Here is a 15,143-nt window from a genome sequence, read left to right on the forward strand (position 1 = left end):
ACACTGTACTATGACATAATATTTGTATCACAAAATATTTCCCTCCTTGAATGTAAGCTCCTAAGATTTCTGAAGCAATGCCTAGTTTTTAACAGTAGCCTTGGAGTGCCAGGGATATAGGACTTAAAAATACTTTCTTAGTGAATAAAAATAACTAGTTTTAGAAAAGCAGTGATAGAAAATATCAGTCTGAAGTCTTTTGATGTCCCAGCTAGCCATCTCTGCAAATAGTTTTTCCCCAAATCAGGTAAAACCAATTTCTATAGGATGAAAGAAGAGTTACATTGAGAAGATTCTTTAAGAAGTAACAGGTAAAAGCTAAAAAATTTGAATGTTCCTACAGTCTTGAAGCAGGTAATAGAATTGTATACCCTCTGTATACAGAGGGTTGGGGGGAATATATATATAGATAGATAGATAGATGTATATACATACAGTATTTGCAAAAGTATCACAAATTGCTGAAGAACACATGCTCTAATTTAGTTATCAATATTTTTGATCTCAGTATTCCTTGACACTCAAAAAATATTTAAGCCCCCCAAGTAGCTTTTGTGGAGTATATATTATCTTATTTGCCTATTAGAAATTCAACCTGAGGCTTAAAAAATACAGAAGTACATATTTGGTTAGCTGAAGCCATCAAAACTAATTAAGAAAATGTCACTTAGCATCTGAAAAATCTGTTGAGCATCTTTCTAAAAGTACATAATAATACTTCCAAATGTGAATTCCAAATTTTTATTTTCAGGGAATGATATTCTACACATGAATAGTTGTAATTTATATATATAAATCAGTCCCAAATAAGGAGTATGTGTGTATCAGTCTCATGAGACTGGGCTAATTCTACTTGTATCAGTCATAATCATCTTCCTCATCTTCCTCTTCCTCAGTTTCTTCATTCTCCTCCGTTGAATTTGCTGCTGCTTCTTGTGCAGCCCTGAAAGCCTGCTCCTCTTCCACAGTAGGATCATCCATTTCCGTAATTTCTGGTCCACTGGGGTACTCTTGATAAACAGGTGGTGGAACTGGAGGTGTATAGCTGTCTGGACTATATTTATGACCCCAGCCTATGTAGAAATTTTCAAACTTTCTGTAAGTTAAAAATAAAATGTAGATCATATATAAGTTTTCAGTAAGAAAAACTTATCCTTTTCTGAAGAATAAAGTACTTAAGAGTATCATAGCCCCATAATGTTAAAACAGTACAGTATATTTAAAATGCATTAGAGATGAACTATCTCTAAATGATTCTTCTACCACAGGGAGGTGTGTGTGTGTGCTCCGTTGTGTCCGACTCTTTGCGACCCCGTGTACCGTAGCCCGCCAGGTTCCTTTCTGTCCATGGGATTTCCCAGGCAAGAATACTGGAGCTGGTTGCCATTACCTCTTCCAGGGGATCTTCCTGACCCAGGGATTGAACCCACATCTCTCACGTCTCCTGCATTGGCAGGTGGATCCTTTACCATGCACAGCCTGGGAAGCCCACAGCGGGTTACTATGACCCAAACTGCTCAACCTGGTTAAGAAAACATAGGGCCAGACTCTCAAAATGAACCCTACACCTGGACTGGACCACAGCCTTTGATCTTTTAATTATTTTCAGAAAAACAAAACAACTAAGTTAAAGGTTGCATACATTCCTTAGTGTTAGGAAGAATAAAGAAGTTGCCAATCTAGCAAACTTGGCTGCATGAGGATTTGGGCTTGTGGTTAGAAACCGATGCATGATTTTTCAGGTCCAACCTTGGGCAATCACAAAAGCTTTCCCTGGTAGACCTCATGGAGAAAAGTGCTCTCTCCGCAACAGACTTGGTGCAGAGCCAGTGCACTGCAGTCTCAGAGGAGTTGTGGGCAAGGACTCTGGCCCCTCTGGCCTGACATGCTCTTGATAGAATTGTATTTTTGGCCCAGGTGCCTTTTATTCCCAAGCCTCTTCATCTCGCGCCTTCAGCAGAAGTCTTCAGGCTCCTCTGCCAAGGCTTCCTAATGGGGGTTGAGTAAGAGAAGAGGAGATCTTATAGATGCTTTCCCTTACTCTGACTCAGTACCCAGTAGTTTTTTTGTTTTGTTTTTGATTTTTGGCATTATGGCACGTAGGATCTTAGTTCCTCGACCAGGAATCGAATCTGCATCCTCTGGAGTGGCAGTCAGAGTCTTAACCACTGAACCACAGGGCAAGTCCCAGTACCCAGTACTTTTTCCTAGCCCTCCCTACCTTCCTCTGGTAGCAGGTCCATAAAACTGCAAAAGCCTTATGTTGAGGACTTCCTTGTCAGTGGGATGCCCTCACATCTGTGCTGACCCATCTGACCTTCCACCAGTGTGCTGTTCCACGCAGGCAAATGGAATGAGGCGGCGGACAGCGAGTAGAATCAGTGCTTCAACTTGCTTATGCCATCACAGCAAGTGATTAACAGCTTGAAAACACTTTCATTTTTGGCTTGTTGATCTCATAGCTACTCTGACATTTGACCACTCAGTTCTCCAGCTCAGCCAAGCTCCTGACCCTAGGTTATTAAGTAAGGAATGGAAGCATAAGACAAATGGAAATATATGCTCTGGGTGACAGATGGACATTGACTATCCTCTTATCCTAATTCTCTTGAAAGTGATAGCCTAAATCATACATATTTTAAATTATCTTTTCTCAAGATATCTAACAAAAGTGATAAGACTCAATTTGACACTGCTTAGAATTACCTCCATGAAATGATTATCAATTACTCAAATAACCATAGAATAAAAAACATTTTAGCTCCGTTAATTGGATAATTCAGATGAAAACACAGAAGTCTGAATTATTCTAATGTTCTGAATTTGATGCTTTGTTGCATAAGATGGATGTTGTTTGAATTCATCTTATGCCATTACAGACTTGACATGCCAAAGAAGAGTGAAAACAGTAGTAACTTCACATTCCAGTGATAACTTATACTTTCTAGAAGTTAAATCATCAAAATAACAGCCTTACAAGTGGGCACATACTTACTTGCCATTGGAAAAGGCATATGCTCCAGGCCAAAGGTTGGATCTAAGGACTGCAATCGCATATTGAGGAATGAGATTTGAGGATAACCGTGTTGTCCAAGGCGACATATTCTGAATCTCTGTAAACCAAAGAGAAATTCAAAATAGATTTAACTCCTAAATAGACAAGCATATACTGTGTAACAGAAAAGCTATATTTATAAACCTTAAAACATACACACACTTGACATAGAAAGGTTAAAACATCTGTTTAACATAGAATCAGGAGGATATCATTTGAACATTGTGGAACAATGAAATTTGAAAAAAATGTGTGTTTATATATATTTGTCTTGTGTGTACATTTGAACAACAGAGAAAATAAGTTTTACCAAGGGAGAGGAGGCCTGTGTGGTAGAGGGAAAAATATGTGATGACCAATTCAGTATTATGAAAGAGAGCTACGGTTTGGAGCATGAACACTCCAAAACTGAACAGGAAGAAAAGAAGAATATGAGAACAAGAGTATACTGGAAAAAAAATAGTACTTCATGATATTTTACTCTATGTCATGTATTTATGATCTGTAGAATGCAAAACAAGTATGAAAAAAAAAAAAAGATAACTGTCAGCATTTCTAGTAAGAGAGCCAACTTATGTTTCCCCTCTGCAATACACTCCTGCAACCTCTGTCTTTACTCCCACCATTAACTACAGTGTGTGTGTGTATGTGTGTGTAAAGGTTTCCCCCACTATCCAAAAGTAGAGCGCTCCTATGAAACATTTTGTAAGCCGAAATGACATAGAGCAAAGAAGCAATTACCTTAGGACACACCTTGCTAATAGATTGCCAAGATAAACTGAGATAAAGCACGGAAGCTCCAAACTCAATGCAAAGCTATGACAACTTGATGCTGAGTGTAGTTCCTGGGGAAGGAGCTTGGAGGTGCCGCTCTGACAGCCTGAAGTGTGTGCTGCCCTATAACTGCTCACTGCAAAAAATGCTGAACATTACTTTTGTTTTGCCTTTTTATTTTTTTAATTTCTATCAGTGAAAATTTGTACTAATGTACTTCTCTCATAAAAGCAAAGTGCTGTAAATTGATTTTTTGAAAAGCCAGAAATACCTGTATATATATTCATATATGGGTTTCCCTCATAGCTCAGTTAGTAAAGAATCAGCCTGCAATGCAGGAGACCCCGGTTTGATGCCTGGGTCAGGAAGATCCCCTGGAGGAAGGCATGGCTACCCACTCCAGTATTTTTGCCTGGAGAATCCTCATGGTCAGAGGAGCCTGGTGGGCAGCAGTCCAAGGGGGCACAGAGTCGGACACGACTGAGCAACTTAGCATGCAGCATGTCACCATGCCAAGATCTTATGTTATTTGGACTATATTCCCCACACTCTACATTTCATAGCCATAAGTGATTTATCTTGTAACTAGAAATCTGTCTCTCCTAATCTCCCTCACCTAATTCTCTCATCCCCCAACAATATAGTATTTTCTAATTAAGGCATGTACATTTTTTAGATACTATGTTATTGTACATTTAATAGACTGTAGTAAAGTGTAAACATAATTTTTATGTGCACTGGGAAACCAAAAAGTTGACTCATTTTACTATAATATTCACATTTTCTGCAGTGGTCTGGAATCTGTCTTACAATGTCTCCAAGGTATGCTCGTAAACGGGCTTCCCTGGTGGCTCAGAGGGTAAAGCGTCTGCCTGCAATGAGGGAGACCGGGGTTCGATTCTTGGGTCAGGAAGGTCCCCCGGAGAAGGAAATGGCAACCCACTCAAGTACTCTTGCCTGGAAAATCTCATGGACAGAGGAGCCTGGTGGGCTACAGTCCATGGGGTTGCAAAGAGTCGGACATGACTGAGCGACTTCACTTTCACTTTCATGCTCGTATATACACATGTACATATTTATGTATTCCTGTATACACACACACAACACACACACACACACACACACACAAACACATATATATACATGTGTACATATATATATATACACGTGTATATATATATATATATACACACATCTATGGACACACATATATATGTAGGATATGTAAAATTACCTAAATCTTCAGAGATTGGTGTCAAGAGTGGAGGCCCCACTTCCTGTTCTGTGTCGTCAGGCTCTTCTTTTTCTTCTTCTTTTTCTTCATCTTCTTCTTCCTCTTCCTCCTCACTTTTTTGTATGGGGTTGAACCAATTACAGCGACCCTAGGCAAAAATACTGCAAGATCTAGAGGTCTAATGAGGACCTTAAAATGCCAGAATATTCCTTTGGATTGAAATAATTAATCTGCATGGTGTTCCACTGTGTGGCATATTGACCATTCATTCATTTGATGTATATTTACCAAATGCTATTTTGATCTATGTTATTTCAAGCAAAATATTGTTACAGGGTATTTATATATTAAAATTATTCAAACCTTAGTGAAAAAGGTAATAATGCCTTTTACTCATTTACATGATGGTAAGGTACTATTATTATTAATAGCAACAACGTGATAATAAGATTAGGTATGGAGTTTTGAGGTTATAATTTCTCATTTAATTAACTCATCTAGAAATATTTAAGAATATCTCTTATCTATATCAAAGTATAGTGAAGATATTCTACCTGCCAATGAGACCGTTTACCGGATTTTTTGAGTGTGGACTCTGGATCCATTCTGCTCATTCACATCTGAAACTTATTAGATCTGTTTCCCTTGTGACATTTCCTAAGCTTTCTGCCTTAGTTTCCTCACCTGTACAATAAAGAAATTAGTCTTTTATACAAGTGTGAGTCTTAAATGAGCTACTATATATAAAGTGCTATTAAAAACTGGCAGAAAAGGTCCTATGTAACTACTATATGGCACTTTACTTGCTTTTGTTAAAATCTTTTATTGTTCATGCAAAAAAATTTCCTTGGCTAATAAGAATGGAATAAAAGAACTCTTCCCAAAATTAATGTACCCATTTATATTTAACATATAAAAATAATTTCACAACACACCTAAACCTAAATTCTTCCATAACTTGCCAAATACTCCATGTGTGTTTAGTCACTCAGTTGTGTCCGACTTTTAGCGACCCCATGGTCTGTAGCCCACGAGGCTCCTCTGTCCATGGGGATTCTCCAGGCAAGAATACTGGAGTGGGTTGCCATGCCCTCCTCCAGGGCATCTTCCCAACTCAGGGATCAAATCCAGGTCTCCTGCACTACAGGCAGATTCTTTACCATCTAAGCCACAAGGGAAGCCCAAATAAAATAAAGCCCATTTTACTTCCATTTAGAAATAAAATCTGTTTGAAGATCCTGGGTCTAAATGACTTGGCAATTATACACTACTTTGTGTTTAGATTTTTTAATTGTCTCTGTCTTTGTCTACAGTCTGAAGGCCTTTGTCTTGAATATACTGTGTGCATTATAGACAGAATTTAATACATATTTACTGACTAGCTGATAGGCTGAGAATTGCAAAACCCCTACCTGAGGGAGGATATGCTGTACATGATGAACCCAATTGGATAGGGATTCCACTAGATCGATCACTTGGATGCCTTCAAAATCAGGGTTTTCTTCAAAGCTATCTCGCCCACTTTCTATTTCTTCTTCCTCTTCTCCTTCTTCTTCACCAAAATGATAGAATCCTAGTGGGCTGACATGGGTCCCTGCTGAAATTCTGGCAATTTGTGCTCGTAAGTAATTACTCTCATTTCCTGGGAAGGGTGGGTAGCTTATAATGGGGGTATCCAATCGCCCAGTGAAAAACTTTTTGATTTTCCTTGCAATAACGATTTGTGCAGGTGTCACTGCTGGTAACTTCACCCATGGTCTTCCTGGTTCATTGCAAACAAAATAGACATATTTGTTGGCACCTGTTCTGCTTTCTTCTTTTGGAATAGCCTGTGGGGCCTTGTAAAAGGGCCTTGGTAATTCATCTTCATCGTCTTCATCAGCTTCACTATCTCCGTTGTCCCTCTCTTCAGGTACATCTTCCTCTTCCACCTCCTCTTCATCTTCTCCCTCACGGAATTCCACTTCAGCTACAATATAATTCATTTCCAGACCTAAGATCTTGCCCCAGAAACGACATTTTTGGATTGGGTGGGTGTCAGTAAGCTGCTTGAGGGCAAGAAATATGCGGTAAGTCTCATCTGTGCCCAAACCAACTCCAGCTTGTTCAAAATAAAAAGCTGATTCCATTATGTTTGGAAGAGCGTGTTCTGCCTGGGAATACAAGCACTGTGATTAATATTTTATCCATAAGAGAACTGCTTTCAACCCAAAGACTTAATGCAATCCTTATAAAAATGACCTTTTTCATAGAACTAGAACAATTAATACTAAAATTTACTTGGAGCTACAAAAGACCCAGAATAGACAAAGTAATCCTGACGGGAAAAAAAAGTTGGAGGTGTAACCCTCCCAGACTTCAGACAATACTACAAATGCTACTATAATCAAAACAGCATGGTACCGGCACAAAAATAGACATATAGATCAATGAAACAGAATAGAGCGCCTAGAAATAAACCTGTGTACCTGTGGTCAATTAATCTACAACAGGGGAGGCAAGAACAGTGTACAGTGGAGAAAGGACAATCTCTTCCACAAGTGGTTTTGGGAAAGCTGGACAGCTACATACAAATAAGTGAAATTAGAACATTCCCTCACACCATCTACAAAAATAAACTCAAAATGGCTTAACAACCTAATTATGAGTCATGACACCATAAAACTCCTAGAACAGATCATAGGCAAAACATTCTTGGACATAAATCATAGCAACATTTTCTTAGATCAGTCTCCCAATGCAAAAGAAATAAAAGCAAAAATAACAAATATTTGATCCCCACATGCTGTTTGTCCCCAGACTTGTCAATGCTATATACAGCTCCATAACCAAGTGTTTTGAGTAAGATATTTTTAGAAAAGATCAGCTAATGTCAAGTCCTTGACACCTATCACTTGTCCCTTCTGACTCTTCTATATCTCACTGTGTCATTTGTGTCTCCTTATGAAGGCTACAGAGCTCTAGAGGGTTTGCGTGTGTGTTTACTAAGTTGCTTCAGTCATGTCCAACTCTTTGTGACCCTGTGGACTGTAGCCCTCCAGGCTCCTCTTACCATGGGATTCTCCAGGCAAGAATATTGGAGTGGGTTGCCATGCCCTCCTCTAAGGGATCTTCCCGACCTATATATCTAACTCGCGTCTCTAACTCACTGGCAGGCAGGTTCTTTACCATTAGTTTCATGTGGTATATCCCTACCCCTCCTATCTTTGCTTGACTGAACTCTGTGTCCTTTTTTGAACGTGTCTTACTCCAAACATCAAATTTGTAAGTATGTAGACAGTTTTAGATAGCCTAAGAGTAATGGAACATAGAAGCTCAGTAGATGTACAGTATAAATTACTCAGTAGAATAAATTGCAAAAATGCAGGCATTAGGAAACAAAGCGGATACTGATTTGAAATACTTGAAAGTAAAATTTCTGTAATACAGCTGATTTCATTCTTGAATGATAGCTTTTAATCTCTGTCACCAACTTTCTCGGTAAATATTCTCAACAATTTATCTTTGGGGATTAAAAGAAATCTTTTATTTCTCTCCTATTATGTCTCATTGATATACATACTGTCAAGTTACAATATGAAGAAGTAGCCTTGGAAGAAAATGCAAATGACATTAGAAGCTATTTTAATTTTTCCAGTAAATTAAAGGGAAAAATATGCATCTTGATTTAAAGCCAAATTTTAAATTATGTGCCATTTATTCATTCATTCAACAATACTCAATAAGAAATAGCTATGCACTCAGGCTGTCCCAGGCACTTTGGAAAATATAAAAGATGAAGAAACCATTTTCACTGATACCAAGGAATTTAGCCCCACAAACATAAAATAGCTAAATCTGTGAAATACTAAAACACAATGTGAAAACATAAGAAACTCTAACCAAGGAAATGAGTGGTGTGAAATGAGGTTGCAAATACTATTTAGTAAGCTATAAAAAGGCAGTGGGTATGAATTTAAAGCCACACCCCATTCACCTCAAAAAAACCGTTAAGATTGACCTATTCAAATTTACAGAGTGACTTACTATTTCATCTTCCAGTTCTTGGTCAGCTCCTTCTACATTTCCCTGAAGAAAAAGAGTTTTCTGCTTCTCTGCCATTTCATAGGTTGGAAGCATCTCATTCTCATTTTGGAGTGTATCTAATTTTTTACTAAAATGTTCCATCTTGACATCTTGGCTAATATTTTCAATGATGTCCACAGCATTTTCAGGACGCTTATCTAAAACCTTGGTCAGCATTTCAGAAAGATGATCATATCTACCCGAAAAGAGAAAAGTCCAGATAATATCCCTGTCTAAAGCATTTGAAGAAATATTTCATACATATTCAGTGAGTTTTTAGGAAACTTCAACAACCTAAAGACTTGAGAGATTTTTAGTGGAAAAACTCAGTAACTTTTACCATTGTCAAGAATAACTTATCCTAGAACTTTTTAAGAAATTCCTTCAATATGATATGAATATTTAACTTAATAAAGAAAAACACGTTACAGCAAGATACATGTTCTACATCAGCTACAATTTTTACTTTTTATTTCAGATCAAAATCTCTCAGTTATATATTTAAAAGTGACTAAGCTTATTTTTCATTCTTTTAACATAACTTCTTTTCCATCCCCCTTTCCTACCCCTTATCAAATCCAACTTGATTTTTAAATCCAGCTGACTCTTTTAAGATCAATTCTCTTTTCACATTTCCTAAGCCAGTTATATACTTCAGTGTTTTTAGACCTACAAGAAATACATTTCATATTGCAACCCCAACCCACCCCACACACACAAATGGAGAGAAAAATGTCATCTGATGTTCTCACGTTTATTAAAATGTGATGCACTCTAATATTTTTTGTCCTTTTCTGTTAAAACCACTGCTGTAGCTTTTTATTTCATAACTGAGTTAGTGAAGCTGCCTCTAACCTCTCTATTGATTCATTAATTAATCTCTAAGCTCTCATTAATTCATTACATTTTACACATAACTGCTAGGAGGTGCTTTTTAAGATACCAGTTTTTCAACGTGAAATTTACTACTGAAGAACCCAAAATGCCTGTCAAACTGCTCTCAGGAGAGATAGAAATTCCTCTGTCCAGTGTGAGGACTTGCATAAATTACCTCTCTGGTGGATAAGCACTATATCTCTCCATTTTCATTTCTAACAATTAGTTCAGTTAGAATGTCTGCCCAGCAAGGTAAATGTCTGTCCAGCATCTTGTTGCTGTCTGACTTGAGAGCCTTTGCTTGTGGTGTCCTATATATATTTTTCTCAAGAAATGATTTACTATACACTTAATCTTCAAAGCCTTACCACTCAGGTTATTCCTGAAACTGTTCTTCCTCAGTGTGGACTGGGCCTTTCTAAGACCACTGATACACTGTGGTGTGATTGTGTACATTATGTATTTCTCATTCAGCAACTGCAGTAGGTTCTTCCAGGGCTGAAATTAGGTTTTTGTTTGGTGTTTTAATACATCTCCTTCCTTATCATAGTGAAACAAAATGGATGTTCAATAAATTCCTACTATCTTTACCCTGCCCTAGTTATTTAATTCTTTCTTTAATATCTGTATTTGTCTAGTGGATCTTAAGAATGTCAAAGGAAAATAGGTAAATTATATGCACGACAAATGTGAAGGACAGTTTGCAAATATTATATATGAAGAATATCTTCTTCTTTCTCCAAAAATTGCTATTTTTATAAATGAACAGAAATGTTATGACTGGCAGAAAAGAAGGAAGCAGTCTTTTTTGCAGGCTTTTTATTCCACAAAATGAAAACCAATTTTGTATTTTAGTCAAAATTGTTTTAACTTCAATAAAAAATAGCTTTCATGGTTGTTAAATAAGAGCTGTGTATAAGATATGGAGTTTAGTTCATCTTTAATGAGCCATTTTTAACTACAGGCTATAAAGCACTTAGAAAGTAATAGTGAATATTATGGACGGAATTCATTTACCACCTCAGAGACTTAGCATTTGGACACTAAATTAAATTTAGCTATTTAAGCAACGTCAGCTATAAAATAATTCAGTAAAAGAAAATTTCCCATTTTATGTTTTGTATTCAGTTTTAAATTGTGAACTTTCAAGTATTTATAATGAACTTTTTTGACATTTTATCAAAGTTTGTAAATTCTTGCTTGTTATTTAACCCAGGGAATTGTGACAAGAAGTTTATATCAGCAATTCAAGTAGAATCCAGCAAATTACATACCTGAAGTTTAAGTAAATTGTAATTAAAGACAGTAATTTATAAATAATATTTTAATTTGGGTTTTGTGAAGACTCCTCACATTATATATTAACTGATATCTTATTCTTCAGACTATAAGATTATACTTCACATTTTTAAAAGCCAAGTAATAGTTACAAGCTTTTGCCACATACGTATATTGAATGGTATTAATGTTTGCTGAGTAATCAGTAGGCATCTCAGCAAATTGTTTTGAGGATTGTTGTCATTGTTTAGTCACTAAGTTGTGTTCAACTCTGTTGCGACCCCATGGTCTGTAGCCCGCTAGGCTCCTTCTGTCCATGGGATTTACCAGACAAGAATACTGGAGTGGGTTGCCATTTCCTTCTCCAGGGGATCTCCAGGAGATCCCAACCCAGGAATTGAACCTGCATCTCCTGCATTGCGAGACGTGTTGTTTACCGCTGAATCACCAAGGAAGCCCCCATTTGAGGATTAACTATATTCAAAAGGTCTAGACTGTGTCTCCTGTACTGTCATTAACTAATTAATTAATTAATTCTTTAGTCAGTAAATAGCTGATAACACTGTGCTAGGCATTAAATATATGCTGCTGCTGCTGCTAAGTCGCTTCAGTTGTGTCTGATTCTGTGTGACCCCATAGATGGCAGCCCACCAGGCTCCCCCATTCCTGGGATTCTCCAGGCAAGAACACTGGAGTGGGTTGCCATTTCCTTCTCCAATGCACGAAAGTGAAAAGTGAAAGTGAAGGCGCTCAGCCATGTCCAACTCTTAGAGACCTAATGGACTGCAGCCTACCAGGCTCCTCCGTCCATGGGATTTTCCAGGCAAGAGTACTGGAGTGGGGTGCCATTGCCTTCTCTGAGGCATTAAATATATAGTGGCGTTCAAAAATCAAACGGTCCCTGTACTCTGGGGACCTGCACTTTAGTGGGAGAGTCAAACATTAAATATAAGTCTGTAAGTCTCTATACAATTATAAATGACCTTAAGTACTATGAAGCAAAGAGCAGGCAGTTACAATAGAGTTCTATGGAAGCTGATTCCTAAGATGTGAAGACAGCCAGCAAAAACTAAGGAGGACTTAGGGAAGAAGCCATCTGGGCCAAGGTAGCAACACTGGAACTGACAAGGCCATATGGCTGAAGCAGAGTGATGGCGGAAAGGTAAGAGTCAGAGAGTGTTGTAGTCAGAGAAATGTTGAGCAAATTAATTTTTCCATGACTTAGTCCCCTCATTTAAAAAGCAAGTGGATTATATTAGATGTTTTCTCAAGTCCCTTCTAGCCCTGTAATTTTGTTGACCCTATGATTATGTAATCCTGGAAGCAAGAACCTCTAGAAATCTGGACTCAATGATGAGATCTGAATCTTAGCTATAATAGGATGGTCAGAATATTCCTGGGTCATTGGTTATTTTAAAAGAGATCTGGATAAAATGGCATGTACTTGGGTGGCCTGTATAGCAAGGAATTCTCCTGATTTGCCTCAGACTGAGAAGTTTCTCAGGATGCCATGCTTAGTTGGGACAGTCCCAGGTGAAGCAGGTAATTTATCCCTCCAGCACTGGCCTGGGTAGGGACTTGAAACCACATCATACAGGCACTGAAAATGCTTAGATTTTGGTAGACAGTCCTTTTAAATAAGCATCCTGGAGAGATACTTAATGGTTTCTTTCAAACCCCAGATTCCATAATTCCTAGATTTTATTTCTGTGTATCTAGGACCTTTAAAGAAGCTAAAAGAAACTCCACCAGTGACCTGTCTTGAGTCCTACAATACAAAGAGTTATGAAATTACTCTCACTAATTCAGACTTTTCAGATATATTTTCATTCACCCACAGAAGCACATCCTCACACAAAGATAATCATAGCCCCTCCCTTTGCCAAATTTTCCTCTCTCTTTTCCTCCAAGACTTACAGATTTAAGCCCGACTTGCTACTGGTCTTCAGTAGGTAAGCCTTAGTATTCTGAATGGCAATCTCAAGCATGCTGGGGGCCACTTGAGAAGCCCCAGACTCAGGCTGATCTAGATGACAGTTACTGTCTGAGTCGTCTTCTTGAAAAATGTCAAATCTCAGCTCTTTCTGTTTAGAGGTGTGGTCGCTCACATCCCTCAGTTCATACAGGGGATATTTAGTTTGCTGAGATTGATGAAAGGTGTTTCCCTTTGATTGACATGTTTGATGAAGAGTTGATCCACCTTTATCAGATAATTGTTCCAAATGGCCAAAATGAGGTGTCTCAGCTTCAGAAATAACACTAGTGGTCTTGTCTGACTGCCATGGTGCCATAAAGTCCTGCCTGGCCAGAGCCAGGGGAGAAAGAGTGGAAGGGAGCTCCTGAAATGCGGAAGATGGAAATGATGCGCGTAGTCCTACGAGGTCATCCACAGGTCGATCCGGCGTTCTGGCTCCAGAGAGGGGCATCGTAGGAGGGCTGCTCCTGGGCTGGAGTCCAGTTTCTGGCCCCTGCTCCAACTCTAGGGCCTCGGATAATCCAAGCTCAGGACCTTGGGAAGTAGTTACCGTTTCTTCCCACGGCCGCACTGTTTCCCCAAGTTCTTGGTGTTCTATTTTTTGGTTGACGGGGATGGAATCTTCCATGGAAGGAGTTAAGAGAAAAAAAAGTTTTGGATGAAGAGGGCGTGCAGATATGGAAGGCAGCAACGCAGGGCACTGGCTTTGCTTAGGTTTGCTAGGCGATATCTGGGTCCTAGTTGTTCTGCAAGTCGCAGCGTCATGTCTCCATAGCAACCCCAGGCTGGGTTCCCCTAAGAGAAACGACGCACGCCTGTTGCCAGGAGTCTAGGGAGGAGGCCGAGAAGGATGAAAATCCTGGGTTTGTGATTTGGTGGAGCCTCTGCTTCTCCAGTAGCTCAGCCAATCTAATCTGCCGTCCATCAGGCCCGCCTGGAAACCTGAGAACTGGGCCGACGCAGAGGAGGAGCCCGGGAGAATTTTCAGGGTCTGATACTAGTGTTTTTATTCAAGTTGAGCGTTGAGGAGATAGTCTTACATTAATGGGGGCGGGGGAGAATGCATTTACAGAGCTTGTGTGTGTTTGAGAGAGAGAGAGAGAGTGTGTGTGTGTGTAACGGAGAAGAGACTGACGGGGTCAGGGCGAGGTGAAGACCTTGGAAATCTGGAGGTTCAGGTGACAAGGAGACTACAGTGTGCAGAACATCAGGGTCCAAAACTCAGAAATCAAAGGTGTCTCGTTTGTGCCAACCAAACTGGCAACTTCTGGACAGTAAACAAAGGAGTCCTGATTTTCCTCTTCTCCCTCCTGTGGAATCTGCCAGATAAGTAGGCAAAAAACTACCTTCGAGGGAAGGCAATGAGAAGGTTACCCTATGTAAATAGATAATTCATGGGTTACCTGTTTTCTAATAACTGAAATTCAAATTAACCCTAAAACTATATTAGTATAATGTTATCTTTCTTTTGTAATACACCTGTGATTTCATAATTTTGCAGTATCTAAGGTCATGATTCAGAGAAGGCAATGGCATCCCATTCCAGTACTCTTGCCTGGAAAATCCCATGGACGGAGGAGCCTGGTGGACTGCAGTCCAAGCGGTCGCTAAGAATCAGACACGACTGAGTGACTTCACTTTCACTTTTCACTTTCATGCATTGGAGGAGGAAATGGCAACCCACCTCAATATTCTTGCCTGGAGAATCTCAGGGACAGGGGAGCCTGGTGGGCTGCTGTCTATGGGGTCGCACAGAGTCGGACACGACTGAAGCAACTTAGCAGCAGCAAGGTCATGATTATGACTATTAATTATTCCATCCCCAACAAAAAGAATGTATAGAGGATGGAATCATACATACCTGGCCTTGACTAAAAACTGTAAAT

At 39.0% G+C, this 15,143-nt stretch overlaps 1 protein-coding gene across 3 annotated transcripts; it reads right to left on the bottom strand.

The window, feature by feature from the left end:
* Positions 1 to 727: 727 nt before the first annotated feature.
* On the bottom strand, positions 728 to 14,185 carry RSPH4A (radial spoke head component 4A). Of its 3 annotated transcripts, none has more exons than XM_086317171.1 (6): positions 13,200 to 14,185; positions 9,090 to 9,324; positions 6,476 to 7,216; positions 5,064 to 5,211; positions 2,996 to 3,113; positions 728 to 1,096 (listed from the first exon to the last, which is right to left on the bottom strand). In XM_086317171.1, the coding sequence occupies exons 1-6, from the start codon at positions 13,883 to 13,885 to the stop codon at positions 859 to 861; spliced, it is 2,166 nt and encodes a 721-aa protein (XP_086173297.1). In that variant the 5' UTR covers positions 13,886 to 14,185; the 3' UTR covers positions 728 to 858. The 3 variants fall into 3 exon arrangements, with proteins under 3 accessions (XP_086173297.1, XP_086173299.1, XP_086173298.1); XM_086317172.1 differs by lacking the exon at positions 728 to 1,096 and adding an exon at positions 1,816 to 1,989; XM_086317173.1 differs by lacking the exon at positions 5,064 to 5,211 and having other exon boundaries at positions 933 to 1,096; positions 13,200 to 14,023.
* Between the last annotated feature and the right edge of the window lie 958 nt (positions 14,186 to 15,143).

The sequence above is a fragment of the Bos grunniens genome, chromosome 9 (assembly GCF_055505025.1).
Source record: "Bos grunniens cultivar Pamir isolate PY7600 chromosome 9, Bosgru_T2T1.0, whole genome shotgun sequence".
NCBI classification, from domain to species: domain Eukaryota; kingdom Metazoa; phylum Chordata; class Mammalia; order Artiodactyla; family Bovidae; genus Bos; species Bos grunniens.